General features: G+C 37.8%; 1 protein-coding gene across 1 annotated transcript in view; it reads right to left on the bottom strand.

Annotated features, from left to right (window-relative positions):
- Window positions 1-12,538, bottom strand: part of Ppef1 (protein phosphatase with EF-hand domain 1) — an 87,917-nt gene that overhangs the window by 13,128 nt on the left and 62,251 nt on the right. Inside the window, exons 7-10 of the mRNA XM_028772712.1 lie at window positions 7,715-7,881; window positions 4,612-4,648; window positions 3,371-3,520; window positions 424-570 (exon numbers count right to left, since the gene is read on the bottom strand). Of these exons, the coding sequence (XP_028628545.1) occupies window positions 424-570; window positions 3,371-3,520; window positions 4,612-4,648; window positions 7,715-7,881 (501 nt within the window). The remainder of the gene's footprint in view (window positions 1-423; window positions 571-3,370; window positions 3,521-4,611; window positions 4,649-7,714; window positions 7,882-12,538) is intronic.

The raw sequence follows: 12,538 nt of genomic DNA, 5'->3' as shown, positions 1-12,538 counted from the left end.
TGATGGAGGAAAGGAAAGAAAAAAATGACATCATATTATAATCTTAATTTTCTTAAATCATTAAAAATACATGTTCCTGGAACTCCATTGAGGCAGAATAACTACCAGCCAAAGGGCTACTTTGTTGAGTTACCTATTTTACCTTGGGTAAAGCACTTTACTTATTGAGTCTTAGAGATCCCAAGGGCTAACAGCTTTAAGAAATGAGTTTCTCTTTCAGAATCCATAACTTGAGTTCTAGATTTCTTTTTTTTCAGTCTAGAAATTATATACTTGATTATGTGAAAAATATAGAGATGGATTTAGATAAGACAATATATTCTGCTTACAAAGGTGAAGTCATAACATATATTTTGTAAGGGACAGCATAATCACTGTTGATGAGATGATGCCACTACTCTGGTGACTGCTTTGGTTACCTACTTGTTCCCATTCATGCTTTGTCAAGTGTTCAGAAGGGATCTTGTCTGATTTGACCGTCCCTGGTTCAATACTGGCTGAACCTGATTTATTTCTCTTTACGTCAACTTCTTGATTTATTGGCATTGGCGGCATCAACACAGATTTCATCTGCAACAAATAAAAATCTTTAGTTAAATATTGCATGAACGCATGTCAGTTCCAGTTAGGAATCTGGCCATAATGTGCCTCAACTGTGAAAAAGCACGGGGATTGTCTCTCTTTTATCTCAACCACCTCATGAGCATTGTTAGGGCCCACTCAAATATTTTTGTGCATTTTGCAACTAAAGATACTACCTTACAGTAAAAGCTTCACAACAGAAATTCTAAGGGACCTCAGAGGCATGTGTGTAAGGTGCTAGACATGTTATAAGGCATTGTCAGAGGAAATAGAGGATGCTAAATACAGGAGAAACTAGTCTCCTTCTGAGCCTTTCTCTATACCTGGGGCTTTGAGGAGTTAAAAAACATCTTTTCAAATGGGGTATGCATTTAATTTTGTTGTGTTTTGCAAGATAAATGAGAAAAAAACACATCATGTCTATGAAACTTCTCACAGGGGACACAGGTTGAAAGCTGGGAAGCCCTTCAAACTCAGTTCAGTGTAGTTCTTAGCCAGACCTGTCAGCAGTTTATCATGTTGCCTAATCCTAGTAGCAAACCCATTTTTTTTTTAAAAAGAAATGTTTTCAAAAAGTTAACATGATAAGTCCACTGGATTACTTTATGTAATCTGAGACTAGGATTCTGCTCTTACCTCTTTTAAGCAGTCTATCTTCACAGGAAGCAATTAAAACATTTTTACGTGTGTGTGTGTGTGTTCTGTGTGTGAGTGTGTGCATGTCACATGCACACCATACTCCATAGCACATATGTAGAAGTCAGAAGACATATGGTTCTCTCCTTCCACCAAATAGTTTCCAAGGATTGAGCTCAGGTTGTTAGATTTGGGAACAAGAATATTTACCTATGGAGCCATTTCATTGATCCACAAAAAAAAAAAAACAACTTAAAAATAATATTTCTGTTATACTAGTGACCATAGTTCAGCAATGGGTAACTTAGTTTCTCTAAGAAACTATAGTCTGAAATTCTGGTTTTAGTTTTCAAAACTAAAACTAAGTCTTATTCTAAAGTATCTGCATAAAGTTGATTAGAAACTCAATCTCAGCTATTAACCACTAGTTCACAGCCTACCTTAGTCTTCCCCAAACAAATGATCCTAGGTCTTAGGCAGAGCAGAATATTCTGGGAGGCTTAAGTCCACATAATTCATTTCTGATTAGCTCATGATCCCTTAGGAACATGTAGCTCTGCAGACTTCAAAGCTATTTATGATTGGGATACTTTCTCTCCCCATAAGGCACCACACCACCATTTTTTCTTGAGAGTCCTACTAACCATCCTTCTCTACACTCTTGATTGGGAATTTGAAGAGCCTCTGCCTTACAGAAAGAATCTTTATTCTCAGTGTTGACCTCTACTCTGCCTGCCTTACAAAATGCCTTTAAGGAAACTAGAATGGTGGTTACCATCAGGTTAGTGTCACCTAGAGCCTTTTATTTTATATTTTTGATACTTTGACATCTTGGGGGCTCTGTTCACTGTAGATGCTCCCCCTCTCTGGGTATCACCATAGACCAGAGAGAGGGATTTAAGAAAGTTCTTATCCACTTTTATTTTTCCATGCTTTTGTCTTTAATTTCTAAAGAAGTATTCAACAATTAAGAAATACTTATTACACCCCAGGTACTGGGGTTTTGCCAGGGATTGGTGAAGCACAAGAAGATCAGATGAAAATAGCATCAGCATTCTTTACCTAAATTTGGTAACTTATGAAAGATATGTACAAAGGGCTTGAGAGTGCAGAAAGGGAACCTGACAGAGCCTAGTAAGGTAAAAGCGAAAGGTTAATGAGAAGATGATATTATTGTTCCCATGTATAGGGGCTCCCCAACCTCAAGTGCAACTGAGATCATATGTCTCTATCAGATCAAATACCAGCTTCCTAGACAGATTGGCTATTGACTATTGGTCTTTAAAGTTAGTAGCTCAAGTCTCCCACTTGGACCATACACCACCATCTGTCCTATAGCTGCTACTGGTCCTCATGCTCATCTGGAGCCTCATTTACTTCTAGACTTGGGGCTTCAGTTTAGCTCTGGTAAAGGAGGAAGATGGCTCTAGTTGTGTACATTCAAAGAACCCTTTGGTAGGTGTGGAATCTTGACAGAGGCAGTTTCCTGAGAAGATCTATACAGGTTCTTGTCCTGGCTACATTGTATTTAATATGGTTGTTTAGAGTTAATATAATTTGAAGATAGTTACTATGCTTAGTTGAAATATAGAGACATTTACCAACTTAGAAATAAATTTCTATATGATTCTACTTATATGAGTTACCTAGTGTTCCTATGCAGAATGTTCATCATCAGAACTAGAAGAAGGAAGAGTTACTGTTTTATGGGCGTGGTTTCAGTAAAGGAAGTTCTGTGACTGGGTGGTGGTCACAGCAGTATCAGTAGCATAGTGGGAATGCACTCAGTGGCAAGCAGCTTGACACTTACAAAAGCTGACAGTGCTATACTGTGTTTCTTTTACCACAATGTAAGCGAATTCATTTAAACTTCCCTTCCAAACTCCCCACTTTTAGAAGGTATCTGATGTGCTAATGTATCCCCATTTTTTTTTCTATTTGCAACATGGCTTCTTTCTTTTTAAAAAATGTACTGTATATAGAAGAACCACTCAGTTGTCATGCAATCAATCATAGCTTTTCTGGAGACTTTTACTAATTTTCTCAGCTACAACCACCACCAAAGAACGTATCTATTTAAAATGACAAATGAAAAGAAGCACATTCTATTATAAATCTCTGAGACAAGATTCAGGTACATATTACTTCTTACTTTATTTCTTTGAACTTGATGGAGTGCATTCAAGTCTGTGGATTCTGATATCCCACCATGTATGACCAGGATTTCATTGTCAATAATTGTACCAATTGGGAGCCAAGTATAGACTTCTTCCAAGACTTGTAAGATTTTTTTCCCATGTAGCTGTAAGTAAGAGTGTAGTAAGTTTTATTTTCCTGATTTGTCCAGCTAAGTGAATAGTCTCAATATATAGATAAAAAGCAAGTTTTCATGCCATCAGAAGGAAGCCATCAGGGAGCCATCAACCAACTAGCAAGTATTTAGCAAGGGAGTTTTTTTTCATTCTGTATTTTTGATACTTTGATACCCTGGTGCCTTATTCATGGAGGAAACTACTCCTCTCATGGCTAATTTCTAGAGATCTTAAATGACTGCTTTCATGTGCAAACCAACCATTTCAGATTCTACACTTCCAAGGAAGTTTTTTTTTTTTAATTTTTAAATGTATTTAACTTTATTTTATGTTCATTGGTGTTTTGCCTGCATGTGTGTCTATCTGAGAGTGCCAGATCTTGGAGTTACAGACAGTTGTGATCCTCCATGTGCGTGCTGGGATTTGAACCCTGGTCCTCTGGAAGAGCAGTGAGTGCCCTAACCACTGAGCAATCTCTCCACCACCCCCTCCAAGGAATTCTTTTCTTGGCCACCACTCTGTTGTGCTAATCAACCCAGAGCTAGACAAAGACAACTAGTCATAACTCTTATGCTGCACGTCTGGCTGCCATTGGTCTAACTACTCAACTTCCAATTCACTAAGGGGCTTTGTCCTGTCTTTCCTATGAAAACCTATTAAGTGTTCTTGTCTGTATTTTCTTCGGGCTCCATCTGCCCCTCTCTATGTCTGACTCTGATTCCCTATGTGCTATCCCTAATGTGGCAAACTATGTCTCCTGCATGTAGGTAGCTGAATAAAACTCTCTCCGTCATATTGTACATTTCCCTGTCTGTCTGTTGCACTATGACTGAGTAAAAAACCCTGGGTAGGTACCTTACCTTTAAGGCAATGCAACATGTTTATATGTATGCTGAAACTGATCCAACAGTCACAGTGAAAAAAAAATCTAAGATTCTATCATGGTGAGGGGTTCCTGCTGTGCTTATTATTTTATTGGCACAAAATCTAACTAATCAACCCATCATCCTTCCCAAAGCAACAATCTGCCTTCATTGGCTCTTCTTTTTATTTTTCATAGCAAAATTAGTATGAATCTTACCTTGTATTTCTGTAAAATTTCTTTTGTGAAGCCATACCTGAAAAGTAGATTTTAACCATTAATTATTGCAAAAAAAAAAGGACACCATTGATGCTTCACTATTACCAAATAGTAGGAACTCAAGAAAGCATAGACTTCAGTTGAAATACTTAGTAGAGTCTTTCCAAAGCATTGGGAGAAAGAACAAAAGCAAGTAATGGCACCCTTGACTCTCAAGAAGCCTAGAGTGTTGGTGGGGCAAGAAAATAGATACTTGTGAAACTGTAATACAACCTAACAAATGTGTACCAGGGGTTATGTAAAGGCTATAAGTATTTTGAGATGTATGTCATTATGGTTGGAGGAAGCTGTATGGAGAAGACTTTTCAATGCTCAAACATCCAGTCACTCAAAATGAATGAGCAGGACAAAGGAAAAGCATGAAAAAGACAAAGCAAAGCATCTAAGATAAGCTGGGTCTTCACGCATTCTCTGACATGGAACATGTGATTCAGTGAATGATTTTAACAGAAAGTATCAGGAATTTTAATGCCTGGATAACACAAAGCTAAGGGAGATTTTTCAATTATGTTTCCTTGCTTTAGGATAATATTGAATACCCTTTTCATGTAGGCCTGCCTGAACTGGTACTCGATATGTCAAGCAGGCAGTCTTTGAATCTTCCTGCCCCTGCCTCCTGAGTCCTGGGATTAAAGGCATGTGCCACCACATGTACTCTTCGTCTCCAACAGGTTAACATAGGAACAAAGCACACTCCCCCTATTTCCACACAAACCACATCATGTCAGGTTTCTCCAGTATGTTACTGCACTTTTCAAGATAAATTCCCTCCCTGTACTCATCAAAGGTGTCACACTGTTAGACTAATATACATCTTGCCATCTATGGTGGTTTGAATGATAATGAGCCTTGCTTCCCAGTTGGTGCACTGTTTAGGAAGGATTAGGAACTGTAGCCTTGATGGAGAAGGTATGTCAGTGAGGGGTGATTTTGAGGCTTCAAAAGCCAAAGTCAGGCCCATTCTCTTTTTGTCTTTCTCTGTCTCTGTCTCTCTGTCTCTCTGTCTCTTTCTCTGTGCATGTCTTTGTGTCTCTGTATCTATCTATCTATCTATCTATCTATCTATCTATCTATCTCTCTATCTCTCTATCTCTCTATCTCTCTATCTCCCTCTCCCTGCCTGCCTGTCTGCCTGCCACTTGTGGATAAGCTGTAAGTTCTCAGTTACTGCTCCAGCACCACGGCAACTGGCTTGCCACCATGCTTCTCAACATGATGGTCATGGACTCACTGTCTGAAACTGTAAACAAGCTCCTAATTAGATGTCTTCCTTTGTAAGTTGTCTTGGTCATGCTGTCTCTTCACAGCAATCGAAAAATAAAGACAGCATCCTTTCCTTTCAGGACTTCTCTGAAGCACTAAATATAATTGGCTGAACCAGACTTTTAGAAAACTTCCTCCCGTCCATTTTGTGACAGTCAACTTTTAGAGTATACTATAACCTCACATGTTTTCTTCTTCCACGTAACCATCATTATTAGAATTCTTCCGGGTTCTGACCTAGGCCATCCCTTGCCTTTACATTCTTCCTTAGTTGTTCCCCCACCCCCCGCCCAGCCAGGGTTTCAATTACTATCTAGTGTCAATACTATAGAATGATACTCCAGGTTACACTTCATATCTATCTCTGGACTGATATTCGGTAATACATCAAATAAACCTACCCCAGACTACATTCATTCCCTTTCAGAATGATGCCAATATTGTGCCTTTAAACTCAAGCCTGCTCATCCTTGATTAATCCCTCTTTCAAGACCTCCATATCAAGTTACTGAGCCCTAAACTGTTATTGCCCAAAGTCTTCTTAAATCTATTTTTTCCTCTCCATTGCTCATCATGCTAGTCTAAATATGAAGCTCCCATTTCTTTAGCTCTTTCCTAATTGCCCTCCTTGTATCCACTCTTGCCCCTCTTTCTTCAATGATATTCTCATCCTTAGACACATGCCCATATTCCTTCACAACACTCAACCATCTTTTACATCTCCAAGCCTACCAAGCACTGTCATAGTTGGCTCTCTATTGCTGTGATAAAGCACCATGACCAAAGGCAACTTGGAGAGGTTTTTTTCAGCTTCCATGTCCCAATCACAGTCCATCATGATGGGAACTCAGAAACCTGGATGCAGGGTATGGAAGATCACTGTTTACTGACTTGCTGCTCTCCATCACTTGCTCAACCTTTCTTCTTATAGCACCCAGGAATAGGTTTCTGATAATACTTGTAGATTCTTGTTCTTCATAGATTTTGTTTTGTTATTTTTGCATTTTGCTTTCATACCTTGAGAATTAGAATTGAAACTCTGTACTTGAGTCAGGTGTTGAGACTGCTCTGAAGACAAAAGTGATCTGCTGAGTTTTTATCACAGCACCCCAAAGCTTAGGCCCCAATGCATGAGACATTACATAACCTCAATTTTCTAGAACAAACTGAATTCTCTTTTCCATAAAAAGAAAAGAAAAAGAAGGGAACATTTATTACCTACTGTGCCTTTCAGACAGAATTCTTAAACCATTTAATCAGTCATTATCCCTCAAATCTCTAGTGAGTCACACAGTTCAAATACTATGTTACAGCTGTTCTCAAAAATGTTTATGAACAACTATGCTAGAAGCAATTACCAGGACACAGAAAATACACAAACCAATGTAAAATGTTGTGCCAGCTTCTGAGACAGAATTTGTAGCAAGTCAAGAGAAGCAACAGAAACTCCCATCTAAGTCTGCTTCAAACCATGCCTACAAACCTGATCTAGCATGCCTACCCAGCATACAATTTGGACTACAAAGGGTGGGCATGACAGAAAAAAAATATAATAAAGAGGAAGAGGAAACAGGACTGGAAGAAGTCAGAGAAGTGCTTCAAAGGAGCTGAAACTTAGTTAGAAGACTGGAGTTAATGAACAAAGGTGAAGACTTGGAGATTTTCCTTATGATTCATCTTATCTCTCCTGTACAGCTTCACCTACACCTGTTGACTGTGAGCTCAATGCAGCAGCAATTTCAGAGTGGGAATAAAAGAGGAAGTCTAAAGTCCATGTTACCTCAGGTTCATCATAAAGTCTTCATGGTTCCCTCTATTGAGGTGCAGGTCAGAGGGGTAGACAAGAAAACAAACAAGCAAGATCATTAGGATCTCCATGGAATTGCTTCCTCGATCTACAAAATCACCATTAAAAACATATGGATTGTTCTCTGAAGGCAGGCCATTCTGTGGAGGGAGAGGGAAGAAAGCAAGTCATTAAAAGAATATCCTTTTAAAGTAAGGTTATGTGTTTGTTCCTGCTGGAACAGAAAAGAGGCCAATTCATTTTTTCACTGGGACGAATCTGCCCACTGGCTTGAGCTTCTTCCAGGACACATAACTACAAGGGACCTAGAACCAAAGAATGAGCCCAGGACAGGGAGATTTAATGGGGGATAGGGATTGTTTACCCTATTCATCATGTACCATATATTTTCTCTGAAGGAAGCTAGGATTTGTCCCATCAAAATTAGATACCCTCTTGGGAGTGGGGAAACTATGATCAGAATATATTGCATGAAAACAATCCAGTAAAAAAGAAACACATGATGTTACTACCAAAAAAGTACATAGTCTCATGCTGCCCTTGTCTCTGAAAACAGAGAGACTTCCACACAAATAAAAAACAGTAACCTAACAGTCCAAGCAGTTTCATTTAAAGGTCTATAATAAACTTCATTCTCTCAATTTGCAAAATGACAATATATCCCTTGTCAGGTCACCTGTGATAATGGACATGTAAGAACTCAGGCAAGGGGACAGTGCTATAGGATATGACTGGGATAGAACTGATATACCAGTTGAGAGATACAACCACACGTGGTACCTCTACTCACTATATATTCTGACTGACTGATGACTGGGGCATATCATATATCAGCTATTTTGAGTATTACTCGAGTATTTATTTATTTATTAAGAGGATACTTATAAAAAGATTATTTGTAGGAAAAGAAACTGAGACCTGGGAAAAGCACCAGTTTTTAAAATAGCTATTAACGTGCTCAGTCCTTCATTCCAAACTCTAAAACAAGTATGGTTACATTTTCTCAGTGTCATACTTGATAAGGAATTATTAGCCAAGTACATTTCTACTTAACAGTAAGATATAGTCAAATGTTCTTAAATGTTTTACAAAGAGAAAAGTCATGTCAAAATATATACTTTCTGTGTGACAGGGTTATCTTCAGGAAAGAATACACATAATCAAATTAATGTTTCAAACTATTTTCAAATTTTTCTTTTGTCAGATTTCAAACTATGTAACAAAACTTACTCCTTTATAGTTAGCATTTAAAATCATACATTTCAGTATAAAACAGTATTAAAACAATACAGGTTATAACACATGACTTAGGAATTCCAAAAATCATTTCCACAGTGTAACATATTCTGAAGGTAAGTGGGGGAACGAAACAGTGGCATATTGTAATCAGATGATTAACATCACAGTCCAGCTCCAGATATACTATAGTTATTGCTGAGAAAGTTATTTAATCTTTCTTCATCTGCAAAATGAGAATGACACCCTCATTAATTACCATGCAATATTTGGGAACTGAACATATATGTACATAAAATTCCATGCAAACCATAAACACAAATGAAGATATTCATTACATCATGACCTCCATGTTATTTCTAATTTTAAGATTATATTACTTTACATTCTCTTAATAGGGCTTATATGGTATAAACTGTTACAGAAATATAAGCTATAGTCATCAAAATTTACAGAAGAGAGGAGAATTCTGTGCCTCTTATATTCTTTCTTTTCCCAGCCTTGAGATGCTTAGAATAAATTGCTGAGAGGACTGGCAGACTCTAAGAGGATGCACAGGTTCTGAAAGAGGCTAAGGAATTAATAGCAAAGTCCTGAGACAAGGACATGGAAGGACTAAGCTTGAAGAGAAAGGAGGAACACATGACTAAGGGATGATTGCCTTACAGAAGAGGGCAGTACTGGTTGGGGTTTATGGAATGTTGGATCTTACTAGGAAAAATGTGGGCACTGCTTCCATGTAACAAAAGTCAAAGAACAAAGGGCAACTGTTTCAGAAGAAAATTATAAGATATGTATAAAGAATATTTTTTTAAAATCATGGGAATGGCTGGGGTGACACAACATCCCCAGCAATGTATGGGGAGACATCTCTAACTTGATGACACAAGTTAGAGTCATCAGAGAGAAAGGACTGTCACTTGTAAAAATTCTTCCATGAGATCCAATTGTAAGAAATTTTTGAAATTAGTGATAAATGTGGAAGGACCAGCCCATGGTGCCATTCTTGGGTTCTATAAGAAAGCAGGCTGAGCAAATGGTAGAGAGCAAGCCAGTTAACAGCACCCCTCTATAGCCTCCGCATAAGATCCTACTTCCAAGCTCTAGCCCTGCTTGAGTTTCTGTCTAGACTTTCTGCAATGATGGACTATGATCTGGAAGTATAAACCAAATAAATCCCTTTTCTCTCCAACTTGCTTTTTGGTCATGGTGTTTTGTCACAGCAATAGAAACTCCACTAAGACACTGGGTATAAACCACACTTGAGTATAGGTCCCAGGCCCAGCAGTAGATGGCCAATACGAAACAAACTCAGTGATTTTCTAGATTTTTTGTGTCTCATATTGTTTTGTTAGGACAATTTTTACCTTATTGGGTTTTGTTTTTTGGCTTGTATATTATGGTTTCTGATTTTGTGCTTTTATCGATTTTGTTTGTTTTTCTGGTGTATGTTCTCTCTCTCTCTCTCTCTCTCTCTCTCTCTCTCTCTCTCTCTCTCTCTCTCTCTTTCTCTCTCTCTCTCTCTCTGTGTGTATGTGTGTGTATTGTGTGCCTTCTGTATGTGTGTGTTTCTCATGCTTTTTCTTTTTTCTTATTGTAGTTTCCTTTTTCTTTTTTGTGTTTATTTTCTAAAGTAATAGAGAAAAGGCATAGAGTTAGATGCATAAAGTTAGATGGGTTAGGAGGTAGGAAGGATCTAGGAGATGAGGGAGGGGAAACAATAAGATATATTGTATGAAAAAGTTGTCTTCAATAAAGGCAATTAAAAGAATAAATATTTCTGTTTCAAAGGATTCAAATCCTGATCCCAGCACCCACATCTGGTGGCTGACAACCACTTTCAACTCTAGCTTCAGAGGGATCAGATAGCTCTGGCCTTATATACATGAGGACCCATCAAGAAACAAAAAGAAAGAACAAAGGAATGAAAGAAAATAAAAAGGAAAGGAAGAAAGATAGGGAGCAGGAAGGAAGAGAAGAGAAAGGAAGACAGGGAAGGAGGGAGGGAGGGAGGGAGGGAGAGAGGGAGGGAGGGAGAAAGGGAGGGAGGGAGAGAGAGAGAGAGAGAGAGAGAGAGAGAGAGAGAGAGAGAGAGAGAGAGAGAGAGATCAAAACTAAACTAAGTAAACTAATATGCTAATAATAGGCATTCCGTGATCATGGAAAAGAAATAATTAAAATAATACTGAAAGGAATTTTCTATGGCTAAAAGACTTCAAGAGCTGGAGTTAAGTTTGGTGTTTAAGAGGACTTGTCACTCTTGTAGAGGAGCCAGCACCCACATTAGGTATTTCACAAGAACCTGTAACTTTTGATCCAGAGAATCCAATGCCTTCTTCTGGCCTTCATAGATATCCATACACACATGCACACGTACAATTAAAAAAATACACTTTTATTTATTTATTTTAAAGATTATTTATTTATTTATTTATTTATTAATGTGAGTACTCAGATACACCAGAAGAAAGCATCAGATCCCATTATAGATGGTTGTGAGCCACATTGTAGCTGCTGGGTATTGAACTTGGGATCTCTTGGAAAAGCAGTCAGTGCTCTTAACCTCTAAGCCATCTCCCTAGCAGCAAAATACATTTTCAAAATGAATTTTCAGTTTGATGTTTGAAAGAGCTCATGACTGAGAAGCATAATAGAGGAGAAATTCCATTACCCATTAAAGGTCTTAGAATATGCCAAAAAGAGGTGGTGGGGTAGGGAGAGAATCAGCCTAGTATTACACTAATCATTTGAAGTAGAGAAAGACAGAAGATGGTAGAATAAAATCTATAAATTAAAGAGAAAAAGGGACTATGAGACAAGAATTCTATATCTATAAAGACATCATTGATATCTAATAGCAGGAAAATATTTGTGGATATGTAAGGGTTCAAAAGTTCTTCACACTGGAAGAAAAGTATGTAGTGGTTTAGTAGCACAAAAGCAATGAGCACATATATACATGTACATGAAACACAGTTTCAGATGCAAGGAACAAAGAAGTAGACAATACAAAGCCACTGTGTTCAATGTGCTTGCATGTGTTTCACAAAGGAAAACACTTAACAAGATACTCCAGCCAAGTTACAACAGTAACAAGTTAAATGTCTTCAAGCCAAGGAAAGACTACAAGGAAAGAATCCAATTGTGAACAGTCAGCCTTCAAATATGTTAATAAACATGAATCAATATGAAATTGTCAAGATTGTATTTAAGTACTAAGAGAGAATTCCAGAAACAGAAGAGGAAATTGTTTGAAATTACGGATACATTATTTAGGCTAAATATACAGAAATTAACAAAGTTCATGGTCTAAAAAGCAGGGCCGAGGATGTAGACTGCTAGCTTAGCATGCATGAAACCCCAACACTACATAAAGCTGAGCATGATGGCAATCACCTGAAATTTCAGCACTTGAGACATGGCAACAGGGGAATCAGATATTCAAAGTCATCCTCAGCTACATAAAGAGTTCAAAGATGGCCTAAGCTATATATCATGAGATCTGGCCTTATAAATAGATAGATAGATAGATAGATAGATAGATAGATAGATAGATAGATA

This window comes from Grammomys surdaster, unplaced genomic scaffold (genome assembly GCF_004785775.1).
Source record: "Grammomys surdaster isolate TR1022 unplaced genomic scaffold, NIH_TR_1.0 217, whole genome shotgun sequence".
NCBI lineage: Eukaryota > Metazoa > Chordata > Mammalia > Rodentia > Muridae > Grammomys > Grammomys surdaster.
This window is presented reverse-complemented; position numbering and strand designations above follow the sequence as displayed.